Below are 16,815 nucleotides of genomic sequence, written 5' to 3'. Positions count from 1 at the left end.
TTTTAAGAAACACAATTTAAAAAAAACCCAACCAAAGCCCACACAACCAAAAAAACACACCACCTAAAAATGCTAATTATTCTTTTAAGGTAAAAAACCCCAGATCTGTAAGGCAGATCACCCTGTCTCCACTAATGAATCTGCCTTCTTACCTGTATCACTCAGCCCTTCCAAACCAGCTCTACTCTTACAGAATTAGTTAAATATTATAATTTAACTACAGCCTGAACTTCCTCTTTTGTTTCCATTCTAGAAAAGCAGAGGGGAGTCAGAGCTCCAAGAAATCATGAAGCGTCGCCAGGAAAGGATTGATTCCGCTAATTAAAATCTATCTACTTTATTTCAGCTATTAGTCAGTCATAGTAGTGCAGGAAAAAGGAGTGAAAGCAACGATCCCCAGTCCAGACAAGAGACAGCAGTGCTCCACACTTGGCAGTGTAATTGCCATCAAAGTGATAATTTCTTGAACACTGTTGATAAGGGTAGACAAAAAGACCACACGTCGCATTGGGAAAGGTGTTTTAATATTGCATGAAGTATTTTTTTTTTATAACTATATATTTTATACTGAAATTTTACGTGCATGCAATCAGAGCAGATCAGAATTCACATGTGTCTGAATATACGACAATGGCTAGATTCAAGCAAAAAAGACCCCACAAAGCTTTTCTGGTAGGGCTGTACCTGCTCCCACCCTCCTCGCCAGCATGGCTCAGGAAGCGAGGGCATGGCACACAGCACAGAACAAGCCAGCCTGAATGTTTAGAGTCTAGACCACAGAAATAAGTCTTTTCCCCCGCTTTTCATTTCCCTCTCTGTGGCAGATATCCCCTGCAGCCCACTAGCAAAGGCCCTGTGACAATTCACTGTCCTCCTTCTGTCACCCCCGTGCCCCCTCGGTGGACGAGGCTAGAATTGAGTGACAACTGAAGTGATTTGAACCTGCAGAGAGGTGAGTTCAGCCTGACCATCCCTGCTTACGCAGAGGCTGGGGCTCAGGGCAGCTGTGCAGCCCTTCACCTTGGCACTGATCCTGTGTCAGAAAGTTGCAGTATTGCCAAAGCCAGGCCTCAAACAAGGAGATGATAAGCCCCTACCATTTGCTCCCAGCCCAGTCACTCCCAAAGCCCTTCCCAGGGCGTTTGCCACTCGTCCCCACCTTCATGTTTTCATTGCAAAGAGTAATCTGAAATGCTTCCTAAATATCGAAGAAACAAAAGCACACTAGGAAAGGCTGTTTTAATACAAATGGCCACAAGAAAAAAAGATAATAATCTAATTTAGTAGAGGCTGTTGTTCTTCACTTCCTGTTTTTCTTCATGTTATGTGCATATGTATATATCTATCTAGTGAAATACATTCTTACAATCTACAAATAGGGATGAGGAAAAAATCCCTTTCCCTAGAAACATAATGAAGCCATTACGCATCAATAATTTACTCAAAGTTTTAAAAGCACAAGCAACCATATAGTAGATTTCCTGTCCACAGCAAGTTTAGCACATGCTGGATTTATATCTATATTTTACTTCCAGACCAACTTGACAGGAACGCAGTACAGCAAACACATCTACAGGAACTGCTCGCAGACCAGGAAGACTTTGTCTTTCCCTCTCATTCACACACCTTAACTTTGGCTGAACGAGAATTCAGGCCCAGATTCCACAAAGATTTACACAGGTGTTTTCCTTTACATGCTGTGAATGGTCCCACCTCCTTTAAAGGTTAAGCACATGCCTAGGTCTTTGCACAGTTTGGGCCTGTCCTCTCACACTTAATGGTAAAAGCTGTACAGCTGTAAAGCAGCGCCTGGGGAACACATGTCTAAATCTGAGAATACTGATGCACCTCTCAATTTTAGCTTTGTGCTTCCAAAAATGTTTCTAATGGATGGTGTATTTTCATAATCTTCAAATAGGACATTGTTAGCACCAGCAGAATTAGGGTGCAGGCAGAGAACTTAGAGGGGAGGATCATGGTTTTAGTCACAACCCTGCTGGCTTGCCACAGCGGCTGGAACTTGCAAAGTGCACTCACCTTGTCAGGGAGGGATGAAGAGGACAATCCTCCGGAGAAGCCCTGGATTAGGGTGGAGATGGGAAGCAGGTGTGAACACTGGCAAACCACTGGTGTTAGAAGCCCAGGAGGCTAAATAATTTCTAAAATGAAAATAAAAACAAATGGTGAGCTAGGAAACACAACACCATTCTTGTCTTTGGGTATAAAGGAAAACAATTCACACAGGATTATAGTTACTTGGGATTACAATAGAAGAGTACACAACAGTTCTGTAAAGCTGGGAACCATGGGAGCATTTCGTAAAATAAATATATCAGTAGACCTTATTGCAGAAGTCACTTTTAAAAATTTCCATATGACTGAGCTGTGCATCTGTTATATTTGTACTGCCTGCAGATAATGCTATAATGCACTGTACATTAATGTAATTGAACGAAGGATAAAATGATATAACCATGCACTGTATAAGATTTATTAAAATAGTTAAGTTATACTTATAACTCCAGCTCTGTCTCTTTCACTTAGATATAAACGAAAGCAACAGGATGCAAAAACAGTTGTTAAGGGCTGGTTTTCATAATGACTTGTTGCTCTAAGATACACAGCAGAGTATCTGAAACAGCCTGTTTCCTTTTGCTTCTGGGGGACTGCCGATCAAAAGGAAGGATGTTATGGCCTTGATAATCACTCGTGTCTAAAAACAGGTTGGTGAAAATCCCACATATGATAGCAACCAAATGCCAGGAGAGCTAGCAGCTGAATCCAAAACATCCCCTTTCTCGTCAGTTTTAAGAACAAACCTCTTTTACCTCTGGAACATGCACCTGACACAACACGCCAGCATTTACACACACAGATGTTGTCCAGGACTACATTGCGCACTGGCAAGCTGAAAACACCCAAGCCTGGTCACCACCAGCTAATGCAGGGCTGAGAACAAAGAGAGGGAAAGGGATATACAAGGGAGGCTCTCTCATTCCTTGGCAAAGGGCTCTGGAGACAGTAACACGTTTCCTACATAGTCACGGAATTCAGACAGGACTTAAACCTAACACCTCCCTCCATTATCCTCTCTTTGGGTTGGACAAAGCATAAGGAGGTTGTACCAAAGCATATCCATGTATATCAGGAAGGGAAATTACTGTGGCAGTTTCCACAATTGAAACAATACAAGACAAAATGGGGAGAACAGCATGATCCAAAGAGCCTCTGTTTAAAGGCCAAGTGGCAGATTCTGCAACATTTCCAGCCAAGTCTCATTCTCTGTTTCAGAAGCACAACCAGGTTAACAGGATTGAAGTTTAAATGAAGTTTAGGCAAATCAACAGTCGTAGGTGCTCAAGAACGCGTGCCTGGCTGGGTTAGGGGGGCTCTCTAGCACAGCAGTGCAGGCTGGAACCCTGGCTGAGAAGCTGTGTTGAGCCTCGCCATGACACTAAGGGAGTAAACGCACCGCTTGGCTCCTGCAGTGGGTTAACAGGCGTGGCACAGCTGCGAATCCTTCCTCAAGGCTGCTGGACGCGAGGAACGCCTCACCCTCACCAACCCTCCCGCCGCCATTTTATGTCACCGGAGGTGCCCTGTCCCCGAGCGGCCCCACAGGCCCAAGAGGGACGGATGGCTGAGGGGTGGATGGCCGAAGGGCGCCTCGGGCGTCATGCCCAGCCGTGAGGAAACTCCACAGGAGCTCCTGGGGACAGAAGGGTCCCCCTCAGCCCCAGCCCACCCAGACAGCACCTCCCCAAGAGCCGCGCTGCCCTCTCCCCGCTGAGGGCAATGGCGGGCAGAGGCAGCCGCATCGCCTGTCGCCAGAGTGACACCCCCCCCGCCCTCACGAGCCGCCAAACCACCCAATCAGAAACTGCCTTCCTTCCCCCCGTCCTATCCCGGCTCCTCTGGGCCGCGTCCGTCTTGCCCCCGCGCTCCTGATTGGTTTGCCGCCTCCCTCCTGGGATGGGATTGGCGGCGGGAGGGCGGCGCGCCCCTCCCCGCGGGGCGGCGGGTGTCGGGAGCGAGCGGCGGGTGCAGGCAGGCAGGGTTCCTTATAGGCGGCGCGAGCCCCCCCCATTGTACGGACTATGTCGGTGTCCCCCGTGAAGCGACAGAAGATGGAGTCGGTGCTGGACCAGCTCAAGCACCACACCACCGTGGTAGCCGACAGCGGGGACTTCAACGGTGAGAGGCGACGAGGGGGGGGGTCCCTGTCACCGCACTCCCCCGCTCCGTGGAGTGGGCGCGCCCGGCCGAAGGGGCGAGTGCCCGCGGGGGAGCGAACTACCTTGGCAGGGGGCGGAGGGGTCGCCGCCGCTCGGTGCCGGTCGCGGCGCGTTACGCAAGGCCGGTGTTGGGAAAGGCGCCGTTACCTAACGCGGGGCGGGGGGGCCGCGGCCGTTCTCGGCGGGCTCCGCCGCAGGCTGCGGCACGGCTTCGGCCAAGGGCAGCCCGGAGATGGCGCCGGTGGCTGCCCTCGGGATCCGCTGTCCGGGCTGCCGAGTCCCGGTGAGACCCGTCCCGGTGGGAAGCGTCGAGCCACCCCCATGTCCTCTGGGCTGAGGTCTGGGGGCGGCCTGCGCGTTCCCGGCTGCTGGGCTAGTGACGTCCCTCCTGTGGCGACAGCCCGAGTGGCTCTCGGTCCACCGGGTCCCCAGGGAGCTGGAGCAGGCAGCGCCCCGGCAGCTGAGTTGGCCGGTTAATGATGCTCCTGCCGAGCCTTCGCACCTCGTAGGGCCGATCCCGCCCATTTGCCAGACCCTCCAGTGATATTTTTTTTCCCCCTTTTGACTTACGGTGTGCGCCAACCCCCAGCGCCATGTGCTGGTACTACTAAGTGCCAGACTCGACAAGATAAGCTCAGCGGGGCTAACGAAGTTGTATTTTCCAATAACCAATGCAGATTCTGGCTTTATTTTTTTCAAATGATGGAACCAAAGCAGTTATGAAGCAAAGAAATTAATTCAAGAGTGCTTTTGTTTTCCTTATCTCATGAGAAGGAGCAAGCGTGCTCCTTTCCGAGGGAGGGAGGTGGCATTCGACTATAAAGCTGCTTGTCCCGAAGCTGTCGCTGCCTGAGCGCCTGCACAGGCGTGCAACTTTCTCGGTACATCAGAGCTGAAAAATCCCTCCCCTGAATGTCTCTGGGTTGCGTAGAGCAACACTCAAATCCTGTTCTGCCCTCACCGAGGCTTGCGGTAATCTGTCTGCTGCTTACCTAATCCTATAGGTGATGAATAAACAATCCTAAATGGCAGCTGCCAAATGTCTTGTATTAGGAAACTTAAGATGAGGAGTGCACAGGGGTAGCAACACCTCAGACGCGAGCCTTGTGATGCTCTGTGTGTGTATTTACATATTTGCACTAACTCTAGGTAATGTACATCTGTTAAATGCTTCAAATTGCTTGATTTCAAGTGTCGGGCTGAGTGGAACATTACAGAGAAACTATCACTTGCCTTTAACAGTCTGATATGAGAGACAAGCACCACACCATGACGGGTTCGGAGCACTGATGCAGCTTTATCAAGCATTGCATCAAGAGAGTTGGAAACGCTGAGTGACCAGATCACTTTAGCCTTGTCAGATTTGTGTAGCTCTGAGTAGCAACAAACCTGGCTAAAGCCCAGCATGTGCCGAAACTGCATGAATTTAAAACAGTACCCTGGTTTCAAAAAAGCATAATGAGAAAAAAAAAAAATCCTTCTATGGGTGGCAGTAAGGAGGCTGAGCACTGCCCACTGCAAAGTTTGAACAAGCTCCCTGAAACAGCTTTGCAGTTGATCGATCTCTGGCTGCCTGTTGTCACCCGTGGATCCTTCTTACAGTCCAAACAAGGCTACAGTCAACATCTGACACCCTCCCTGTCCACATTAAACACTGATCCTGGTTAAGGTGCCGTTGTTGCTAACACCAGTTCCCAGTTTTGTCACTAGAGAAACATGTTGGTAAGGTGCCATGTAGGAAAGGATGCTGGTTTGAATGGCTCTTGAAGCAAGTACTGGCTGTAAGTGGTGGTGGCCTCTGTAGTAGCTGCACTAGGTTTGCTTTTTAATTAAGCTGGACAAGAACACGCCCTTTTGCCTGGCTTGCTTTGTGCTCACGCTGAGGAAAGGTGGCACAATGGTCATGGATCCCCCACCAAAAGCTCGTACTGCACAGCTAAAACACAGGCTGCTAACTGCTTTCTGACAGACCTAAAGGAACACTGGGTGACAGACTTAATGAGATCAATTTATGTGTGTTGCCAGAGACCCGTAAGAGTCTTCAAATGCTGCAGGGCTGGAAAGGAACAAATCCTGTCAAAATACACTTCTCTAAAATTCTGCATATGCTTCAGAACTGAGTTTCATTGGTGTACTGCTTTATTTTAAAATTAAATTGGGTTTTAAAATTAAAGTGTGTTTTGAAGGACCTGGTTGTATGGAATGGACTTGCTCCAGGATCACGATCATTGCCTAGAAGGGAGCTATGGAAAACAATACTTATTTTCTTCTATGATTGAAAAAATAAAGTTGCACTGTCTAATTTGGGTTTTCATCCCTGTGTAAAAACGCTGAGGTAAATGAGCTGGTAATATTTTGTTATTTTTGACATTTAGCTGGGTTAACAAGGGAGCTTGCAAGCAGCAATCACTGAAGGGCCTGCAGAGGCTCTCCCCCCTTTGCTGAGTCAGGCTCTGCATGCCAGGCAGCTCAGCTGTGATTAGGGCCAGACAAAGCATGGTCCCAGCCTACTCTGGTAAACAACTGGTATCACCTGAAATAGGTGTAGTCCAGGGTTTAAGGTAAGCCAAAGAGTCAAGTATCTCCTGTAAGGGAGGAAGCCTGGTAGAACAAGGAAATTCCAAGAACCAGTTACTAAGAAATGGTCGGCAGCTATTTGAAAAAGTTTTAAAATGCAGTAAGAAAAGTTGCTAGAGCCTAACAGATGAGTAGTTCTTCAGTTCTGGTTCTAACAGTTGTAGACAAACACAAACCCAAATGCCTGACTGCTAGAAGGGAAGAAAGATCCCCTTGTCTTTACTTCCCCCCTGTGATTCCTGGAACTCAGCTATGCTGGTGAATATGATATGGACAGATGGAAGAAGTTGAAAATTAGTCCTACTTCTCTTCATCTGTCATTTCTACAAGTTTATTTCTATAGTAGTGACTAAACTTTGCTGCATCTTATTACTGTAGCTCTGTTAACCTTGTTCTGGTACTTCTGGCCAGCTTTCAGGCAGTGCTATTTAAACATTGTGCACTAGTCTGCTCTGTCATGAACGCTACTATCCTACAGCCATTAAGTGTTTACATTCTCATATATTTGAGCAACATGCTTTTAATTGCTCAGGCTTGCTGATTGTTTTAAACAGGCTATTTTTATTTCCTTAGCAATTGATGAGTACAAGCCCCTGGATGCCACCACAAACCCATCTCTGATACTAGCTGCTGCTCAGATGCCAGCTTACCAGGAACTTGTGGATGATGCTGTTGCCTATGGGAAAAAACTCGGTGGGTAAGTAAAGAGGTTTTTGTTTTTTTTTTTTTAATCTCAGTAGATCTATATTTAATATGCCTTATTTATAGAAATAGTGTTTAGCACTACTAGCAATGTACTGGGGTTTTCCCCTCATGTACTCGTGGGTGTATCTCCTACCACAAAAAGCCTCAATCCTTAAAGAAAAATTTCTTACACCCATTTCAGATGTGCTTTGAAGAAGCACATCTCCATTTACCAGTCTACACGTGGCCTTCTGGGACTGCTCAGGAAAACACTCTTGAGTTGACAGCATTATATGAAATGGGGTCCAAAGGCTAATACTTCAGGTGGTACAGAGAGAACAGAACATAACCATGGAGCAGAGCAGAAGTGGCTATTTGAACTCTGGAATTTAATGTTAAATGGGCTGTGAAATTTGATCTTCAAATCCATGGCAAGGTGTGAATGCACTTTTTTTTTTCCCCATAGAAATGATTTTGCTCTTTGTGGTTTTCAGGTCAGAAGAGGAGCAGATCAAAAATGCTTGTGACAAACTTTTTGTATTATTTGGAGCTGAAATATTGAAGAGGATACCTGGCCGTGTGTCCACAGAAGTAGATGCAAGGTTGGCTCTTTTTCCTCTGGGTTACCCTGGATATTTGTACATACAAAAAGAGACATGATGTGAGTTGGAGAAAGATGTTCTTGACTAGACAGCTCACTGTTATAAGACCAGCAAGTATTTACATCATTAATATTTAATTGGAGCATGGATTTCCTTTAGTTTGCTTGATTCTAACTCTGTGACAAAATTTTATGAAAACAAGTAATGCTGTGCTTGAACTTTGTAATCTTCCTGTTGTTAAGCAAGGGAAACCTCATGCTTCCAGTATACTTAGTTTTGCTTGTTCTCTTCTGTGTGATAACATCTTCCCAATTTACCAAGAGATCTGTTTTAACAATTTATTTCAAGACTTGCATAGGACTCTTCTGTTAACCTACTCATTGCCAGTTCACTTCTAATGCTCAGCTTCTGCATTCATTATGAAAAACTTGAGGAAAACTTTAATCTATAACGTTCGCAAGGAAAGCTATCTGGAGCTCTGGATCCTCTGAATCAGAAAGTAGCAGTGCTGTCAAACACCTACCTGATGGGCTCACAATCCAGGAAGTATCTCTGAGAACAAAAACCTGCTATTGGCATATAAATGCTGATAAAACAGATGTTTTTCAATGGGGTTGGGGGGGAGCATTGGAAGAAAAAAAAAAGTCAGTTTTAAGCAGTCCTGCTCTTGTTTCAAAGGTTGTCCTTCGATAAGGAAGGAATGATTCAAAGGGCCAGGCGCCTCATTGACCTTTATAAGGAAGCAGGAATTGGTAAAGATCGTATTCTCATAAAGCTCTCTTCAACATGGGAAGGAATCCAGGCTGGCAAGTAAGTGTTCCTGTACCTGGTGTGCTGATTCATAGCATGCTTCTTCTGCCTGTTCACAGGCACCTGACAAATGCATTCTGCACTTAAAAAATTGTTTTGAAAGCGCTGCACCAGGAAATCTGTTACTAGGGCTACAGCTAGCAAGCAAGGTGCTCTGCTACAGCGTCCTGTTGAAATAGGAGAAGTTTGTTCATACAAAGGCCAGGCCACAAAGAGAGTTTCCTGAAATACTATGATAAGTTGTCTGCGTTTGGTTCAAGGAACAGCATTAAACAAAGCAGAGTCCGGCAGTGCAAAACATTTGCTGTTAGCTTAAAACTTTAAAGCTTATAAACTACCACATGTCTAATTTAAGCCAAGAAATTCAGTAGTTTTAACCTACCAGCTTGTTACTAGGATATAAATTCAGTAGGTGAGTAAACTGCCGTTTTAAGCCAGCCTATGTCTGCAGGGTTCTGGAAGCAGAGTATGGGATTCACTGCAACATGACCTTGCTGTTCTCCTTTGCTCAGGCAGTTGCCTGTGCTGAAGCTGGAGTTACTCTGATTTCCCCATTCGTAGGACGTATCCTGGATTGGTACGTTGCAAATGGAGATAAAAAAACCTATGAGCCTTCAGAGGATCCGGGTAAGCTTTCCTTTTAAGATATATTTTAACAATACAGTAGCTACTCATTCAAACTGCAGTTTTCTCATATAAATCCTCTTACGAAAAACCATTGGTTTTGAGCATGTTCTAAATAATCATTTGTACTCCTAATGAATTCTTCTGAAAGTTGCTGATGTTTCCTTTTCAGGAGTGAAGAGTGTCACTAAGATCTATAACTACTACAAAAAGTTTGGCTACAAAACTATTGTGATGGGTGCCTCGTTTCGAAATACTGGAGAAATAAGAGCGCTTACAGGCTGTGACTATCTCACTATTTCACCCAAGCTTTTGGCAGAGCTCAGTAAAGAGTATGTCAAGTTAACTCCCAGACTCAGTGTAAAAGAGGGTAAGTCTACTTCTACATAACACGGGCTTGCGCAGCCTCCCTTTCTTCTTGAATGTTAAGAGTACGTGGTTCCAGTCAGCTCTGTGGTGCTTGTTTCTACTCTGCTTTAAGGAGAAGTCTTGACCCCTCCCTAAAGGCAATACCGCAGCCTCGTTACTGCAGTGCTGCTACAGTTGGTGACACACACAGTCGCTTCTTTAGGGTCTTGGGTCCCACTGGGTACACTAACTGGAATTACCGTAGGGTTTGAGTGTGCTTAAACACTGGGCACCCTCTCCTGGGAGGACAGGGAGAGCAGAAGGAAGTTCATACTTCAGTAAAATTTCATCCCAAGCATATGAATATTAGCAAAGATGCCAAATGTGGTTTAATCTTATGTTAATATTGCATCAGTGACGCAGTTAGCTCTGGACATGCCAAATGTGTGTTTTCCCTCCAGAAACTAATCATATGCAAGATAAAGTGATTTGATCTAGTGATACTGTGCCACGATGGTTTTGAATGTATGCTCCCATTGCACTACTCTTGCTTTTCTGTAGCCTTATTAAAATTCTACTTTACAACTCAGAAGATGAATTTGTGCCCAGCTGTAGCCATGGCTTGCTGCTTACAGGGTGCTAGCTGCCTTGTAGGCACATTATCAATTGAGCTTTTGTTAGGTACTGCCAGATAATCAAAGACCTAATTGTTCAGCATATTTGCTTAGAATGTCTCACTGCAGTAGGACTGTTGCATAATTCTTGATAATAGGCCTGAAAGTACCATACCATTCAGAAGCAGAGACAAGATAATGGCATACACATAAACATTGTATTTTAAGAGAAACTGATTATCTAGGCTACCTTTTTTTTTTTTTTGCTCCAAAACCAGATCAGGAGCATTTTCAGTCTTGCATCCCAAAGTGTGCTCCTGTAGCAAGTCATGTTGAAAGTGGTGTTTGAAATTTTTCAACAGCTAGAGATGGTCAGAATCTTGAGAATGTTTTAGGAAGCCTGTGGCATTTGATAATAATCTGATAATACAGTTTGTCTCTTTTTCAATTCCCCTTGCACAGCTCAGGCATGCGACCTTGAGAAGATCCACCTGGATGAGAAGGCATTCCGCTGGCACCACAACGAAGACCAAATGGCTGTGGAGAAATTATCTGATGGGATCAGAAAATTTGCTGCAGATGCAATTAAGCTGGAGAGGATGTTAAAGGTAGATGTTACATCATGCTGTCTCTTGTCACCTCTCACATTCCTGCAAGTACCGCAGCAAACCCGCAGTTCCTTGTGGTAGAGCTGAGGGTTAGGAACTCGTAAGCAAATCTGATCAGGTTTTTATACAGGCAGTACACGTTAGTAGGACAGGCAGCTAGAAAACTGGCCACTTAATTTAAGTGAACTTGGTAAACTTCGCTACATCTCAAGAAAGAATTCATGCTGGGTGTATACAGCCACACCTGCTGTTTGAGGCTCAAGGCAGTGTTTAGACTGGCAGCTCATCAAGATAACACTACTGTCAAAGCAAAAAGTCCCTTAAGTCTAATTCTAAACTCACTGGCTGTGAGCAGTGGTACAAGACACGTAAATAACCTTCAGACAGTGAGCTGGAAATAAATCATGCTTGTACTTGGCACTAGGAGGCACCAAGAACAGATACAGTGAGTACAGCCAGGCCACATGAAAGCCTTCTGTCAGTTTATGGAGAGTTTTTCAAATGGGATTAATTGAATTGTGTATGGTTTGGGGGGAAAAAAGATACACCAAGTATACCTGATCTAGGCACTTCTAACAAGAAGTCTTGTTCTGACTGACAACTACTTAATAGTGACTTAAGTCTGCACTGCTAAAGCATGGTTCCCAAACTCTTACTCAGCTGTTTGTTTACTTCTCTCTTTCTAGGAGCGAATGTTCAGTGCTGAAAATGGAAAGTAGAAAAATCAGAATTTTCCTGAGTGGTCAAGGCTGAATGAGTGTATCACCTGAGGTTAAACAGATGTATAAATGTCTTATCTGTAAAAGTCTTATGCTATGTATGGATAGATTTCTGTATTATGCTTTTTTATCAATTTGCAAAGGGACAAATAGAATTTCAAATTTTTGTGGCACTTTTGTCAATACATGCAAATTAACACAGACTCTCCTTGTAACGTGTTCATTTCACTGCTGCAAGAGACACCTGACACTATTTTTTTAACTTTTTGTATTAAATTCCTAATTAAGTCTGCAGTCCTAACACATTAAGAAAACAGGTTTGTCTTTCACACTGTTTTACTAAAGAGAAGTTACAGGTTTCAAAAGCGCTCCAAAAACCCACAAGTATTCTTATGAGACACACACACACATATATATATATGTACGCATACTAGCCTCCCATCCCTTCCGTTCCTCTTTCTGCAGCTAAGGTGGCAGCAGTAGTGACTTACTGGTTGGTAAACCTTGTGAATGTCATCATAATTAGTATTTCAAGGCTTTTTAACAGGGGGAAAAAGCTGTATCGTAAGCAATTTTTAGGAATTTTGTCAAATACTTGTTTTGTTTACTGCTTGCCTAAGAGCCTAAAGCAAGGTAACAGCAAGAACGTGGAATGCATTGAAGCTGAAAATGCCACTTTGATTACAACACAGGCATGAGCTACAAGTATCCTGGTGTTATTGAAGGCTACGCTTTCAAAATTAAGTAACTAAGTCTCTCAAGCAGTTAAATAACTTGACAATTGGTTAATGTGAGCTGACAGAGTGAACATGTGGATACAACTCAAGATTGGCTGTTAGAGCTTTGTATATTGTCTCCGGAGGAGTTACTGCTTTTCTTTATGCAACAGTCATGGAATTGCTGCCAACCCCACCCACAAATGAGGATTTTATGTCTGGGTTTTCTGTGCTGTGGGTTTTGATTTAAAGTTCTATCACCCCCTCCTTTCCTCATTGTCCTTAAGCTGCTGCTTTTGGGAAAGAGCTAGAGCTGTGTGACAGTCTTCCTCAGTAATGACCTAATCCTAATGCAGCACTTACCAATTACAGGGCTTTCCATTAAATTGGGATGCACGTCATTATATTTCATTCTTCATTGTATTTCATTAAGACTAATTAAATAAATCTGTTATTAGTTTATATAGGGCCAGTTCCATCAAGAGTAGACATGAGGTTCCTGTTTATATGTAGACACAATTAACTGTTTCCTGATAGTTGCTTAACTTAACCTCTTAAAAAAAAAAAAATGGCAGCACTGAGGCTACAATACTTATACATCCATACTACATCCAGCTTGAATAATACAAGAAAAACAAGCCAAGGGAACAAGGTAACCACTAACATCAGTGTGACACAGCAGCACTATTGTTCGGACATTGCTATAACAACCTGGGAAGTGTTGTTTCAGCCACAGCCGGCTGTACAGCCACAAACCAGATGCAGGTCTGATAACAGAACCCTATCGAACATCTACAGGGTGTTGCAGCCTCCCAGCCTTGCCCTGGACCGGCTGCACACGGGGCTGGGAATAGCTCCAGTCTGCCAGAGGGAGATGAAGCCACCTCGGGGCACTGAGCCAGACTCCTCTGCTCTACAGCTGTAGGTAACAGTGAGAAGCAGGCCAGTGTAGAAAGCCAGCTTGCCGGAGAGAGGTGACCTTCTCCTCCTTTCAAAGGTCAAGCTAGCATTAAAAGCTTTACCCTGCCCCCAGCTCCCTCCACTGTGCCACACAGCCATCCGACCTACCACTGCAAGTCAAAGTGCGCACTGTGATTTAGATCACTGCAGTCATTACAAACTGTTAACAGAGTATTTGTATCCTGCTGAAAAGGAAACAACTCCAAGCACAGCAGAGGTGCCAAGTACAAGTCTAGGCTCTCTGCTGTGGCTCAAGCTTTCTCAACATCTGTTTTCTGTTCCAGAATATGAGACAAGGAGAGGTCTAGCCTCTTAGCAGACCACACTTTCCAAGACAGGCAAGTTTGGCTCCAACTGTTAACAGTTACAAAAGCATGAAGTCATGACTTTCTCAGGCAAGCAAATCAGTGCAGAATCAGCACTCCCTGGGACAGCTTTAATAAAGCTGCACAGCACCATTGTGAAACTGACAGCTGTAGAAATGACAGACCACTGAGGCCCATGGCAAGCCAGAGCAACCAGAGATGACTTCTGAAAGGCAACACAACTCATGAGCAGGCACTTCAACGTGTTCTCTAACAACTGCTATTACAATAATCAGAACAGATGAACAAGGTAGGATGAGGATCCTCAGCCGGACAAAAATACTTCCCCACAGCAACAAGCCTACTTGTGAACATTAAACACAATGTCAGTGATGAAGAGCTCAAGTATTTCCCATATTCTGAAGAGGAAGATCTGGGGCTGTAGAAGTGGCAAATACAGACCTGCTGTAGAGAGAGGCCTGTGCGGCTGTTGCTGGTCTCCCTCAAAACCAGATCTTTCTTCCTCACGTTCACTGACAGGTGGTAAGCTCTCTACAGTCTCTAACTTCACCTGGATAGCTGAATGATTCTCAGCCTGCCACAGCTTGTCTTACAACCAAGGCAAGCATGTCCTAATGCCTGACTTCTTAGCAAAGGAATTAGGAGGTATTTTAGGCTGCTACTGCATTCTTACAGGTGGAAGGGTTCAGGCATGATTATACAGCAGAGAAGCTGCATGAAGCTGAGCTACCCAAGTTAGCCCTGACCCTGGCTGGTCAGTCTTCATACCAGCTTCATTCTTGATGCAACACAGAAGGATCGCCTGTCTGGACTTCGCGTTTACCAGCCCATTGGCATCAACAGGAATATTTTTGTTGATTCCTTCAGCTGAGCCATTCTCCTGAGATTCATACCTTTTTGTCATTTAAAAAAAATAATTCCAAAGCAATGCAGTGCTGTCAGATTGCCCTGGAGCACCAACACATATTTTCTGCATAAGAACAGAGAGCTACATGCCAGTTTCTTGGAACAGCTCAGCTGTGCATCTGCACCTGATGTACAACCATTTCTCTGCATCTGTCCTAGGCTTTAGCCACTACTGACAAAGGGTCAGATCCAGAAGTAGCTGGATTTGACAGTAGTTTTTGATATAGAAGCTTCTTCTCTCATTGCCAAAACCAACTCATTTCATCTGGACAAAGGCTGGCTCCTAGGAACACAGCCCAAAGGAATGGTGGTTATCTAGGGACTAATCCTGCTCCAAAAATCCTTTGCAATCCAGTCCCCTTCCTCCCACTTTGCTTGCAGAGTACGTATTCTCCTATTTCACAGGACTTCTGTATTAGGTCTTCTCAGGAAGACCTGCTGAGCCACACCTGGTGAATACAGGTAGAGCTCCACTGAAATCAGCAAAGCAGCATCAGTTTAAACTCCCCAAAAGGTCTTTACATGTTGTGTATAACTCTTCAGAAACAGAAGTGTTAGTTGTCACTGAAAAGTCAGTGGGGAAGACACATGTTTATGAAGATGCAGTCCTTTCAAACAGAACTAGAAAGTAGACAACAATCAAAAGAATCCAAGGTTACCCTCTTAACTTACATTCTCCAGATGGACTGCTGCTGTCCTTTCAGGCTGCCTAAAAAATGTTTTCTTCCCCATTACCTGTATATTTGGTTTTTGCACACACAGCACAGGTCAGCAGGTGTCTGAATACCCAGCTCCTCCAGACACCTTACGTAGACAAACATGACCCACACGTCCAGGTGCAGTGTCACACTGCAACATTTGATGTCACCTCTGGCAAGCTACTTTATTTCTTAAAAAAAAATAAAATCCAAACTCATTCACCTGAGGGCTGCTTACATCTTCTCCCCAGTCCTACCAGGTGCCTTACAGAGTTTTTAAGTGGGTTTGTTTTATTTTTCTGACACTGCTGCCTGCCTGGCACTCTCCTCTAGCACCATGAAGATTCATGGACACAACCACTAACTGAATCACCTCCAACCCCTGTGAATCTTTAGCCCGCCTTTCAATAACGACCATCGACAGCTCTGACTCCTCTGCTGACCTGCAATGCAGAGCCCAGCTGTCTGGACTCTCTCTCATTTACAATTTAATACCATCACATGCCTGGCAAACTGCCAGCCTCCCCTCCCCACTGAGGTTGGGTGAGTTGTGCTAATTGGAGCCCAAAGACCTCTGTGCAAAGGCCAACTCCAAACCCTGAAATAGCCCAGAGCAGAGGAAGCAGCTATTTTGGTCCATGGATTGAAGCCACCAACATAAGCCCACCTGCCAGACCCCTCCACCCTGCACTTCACTTGGCAATCAAGTCATTCCCATCACAAAGTGGTCCCCTTGATCTCTGTGGCTACTAAATAGCTCAGGGAATGCCTGGAAGGCACCTGGTCTCTCCCCTGTGGATAATCCTGCTGCCCTAGGGCAGCACATTCCCTATGTGCCCCTCATACCTGGGATCCTCTTACAGCTTGGAGTCCTCCTCCCAGGAGAACACAACTCAGGTGGGTCCCTTCTCAATTTAACCTATTTTACATCTTTCCCTCAGAGAAGTCCAATAGAGACTCCTTAGACTTCTCCAAGCATGTGGCATTATGGACTCATTGCTTAGCCAAAGCCCCTGTGTAGGTTGCCAGCACACACCAACAGACTTCAAAATGCAAATGCCATCGTGTGTATATGTCATTATTTTATATTGTGTCTTACATCCTGGATTTTGGGTCATGATTACTAGGACAAAAGCCCTGTCAGTGACAGGGATGAACCGTCGTGGGATGAGCACGCAGGGAAGTCTTCAAAGAGGGTACCCACCTCCTTACTGTCACACAGGAAACTGGTAGCTCAAAGTGATAAACGTGCTGGACTGATCTTTTCCAGGCAAGGGCTGTCTGACAAATTGCTGCCCTTTCACTTTCCCCAAAGCCTCTTTGTCCTGGAACTTTCTCAATCAGAAAGGAACCAACAATTTTTTCTAAAAATATCTCCCAATCAGCCC

The 16,815-nt window shown here is 45.0% G+C and overlaps 3 protein-coding genes across 4 annotated transcripts in view; 2 read left to right on the top strand and 1 right to left on the bottom strand.

Moving 5' to 3' along the window:
* EPS8L2 (EPS8 signaling adaptor L2) overlaps positions 1-2,519 on the top strand; it is a 65,833-nt gene extending 63,314 nt beyond the window's left edge. Inside the window, exon 21 of the mRNA XM_074884940.1 lies at positions 254-2,519. Within this exon, the coding sequence (XP_074741041.1) occupies positions 254-325 (72 nt within the window). The 3' untranslated portion in view covers positions 326-2,519. The remainder of the gene's footprint in view (positions 1-253) is intronic.
* A 1,500-nt stretch (positions 2,520-4,019) lies between these two features.
* Positions 4,020-12,024, top strand: TALDO1 (transaldolase 1). The gene is made up of 8 exons (XM_074885338.1): positions 4,020-4,194; positions 7,386-7,509; positions 7,991-8,098; positions 8,777-8,908; positions 9,360-9,535; positions 9,705-9,902; positions 10,957-11,102; positions 11,789-12,024. The coding sequence occupies exons 1-8, from the start codon at positions 4,098-4,100 to the stop codon at positions 11,819-11,821; spliced, it is 1,014 nt and encodes a 337-aa protein (XP_074741439.1). The 5' UTR covers positions 4,020-4,097; the 3' UTR covers positions 11,822-12,024.
* The window catches only part of GATD1 (glutamine amidotransferase class 1 domain containing 1), a 26,374-nt gene continuing 17,552 nt past the window's right edge, over positions 7,994-16,815 (bottom strand). For both annotated transcript variants that reach the window (XM_074885342.1, XM_074885339.1), the window contains one exon: positions 7,994-8,124. The gene's annotated coding sequence lies outside the window, so the exon portion shown is untranslated. The remainder of the gene's footprint in view (positions 8,125-16,815) is intronic.

Source organism: Strix uralensis, chromosome 15 (assembly GCF_047716275.1).
Source record: "Strix uralensis isolate ZFMK-TIS-50842 chromosome 15, bStrUra1, whole genome shotgun sequence".
Lineage (NCBI taxonomy): Eukaryota > Metazoa > Chordata > Aves > Strigiformes > Strigidae > Strix > Strix uralensis.
The sequence above is the reverse complement of the archived record's forward strand: the minus strand, read 5'-3'. Positions and strand labels throughout refer to the sequence as shown.

Excerpts from the sequence above, each read along its gene's own strand:
- TALDO1 (XM_074885338.1), top strand. The coding sequence starts at position 4,098 with ATGTCGGTGTCCCCCGTGAAGCGACAGAAGATGGAGTCGGTGCTGGAC. Across the intron at positions 8,099-8,776 it reads TCCACAGAAGTAGATGCAAG|GTTGTCCTTCGATAAGGAAG; the intron begins GTTGGCTCTTTT and ends CTTGTTTCAAAG. Across the intron at positions 9,536-9,704 it reads TGAGCCTTCAGAGGATCCGG|GAGTGAAGAGTGTCACTAAG; the intron begins GTAAGCTTTCCT and ends TTTCCTTTTCAG.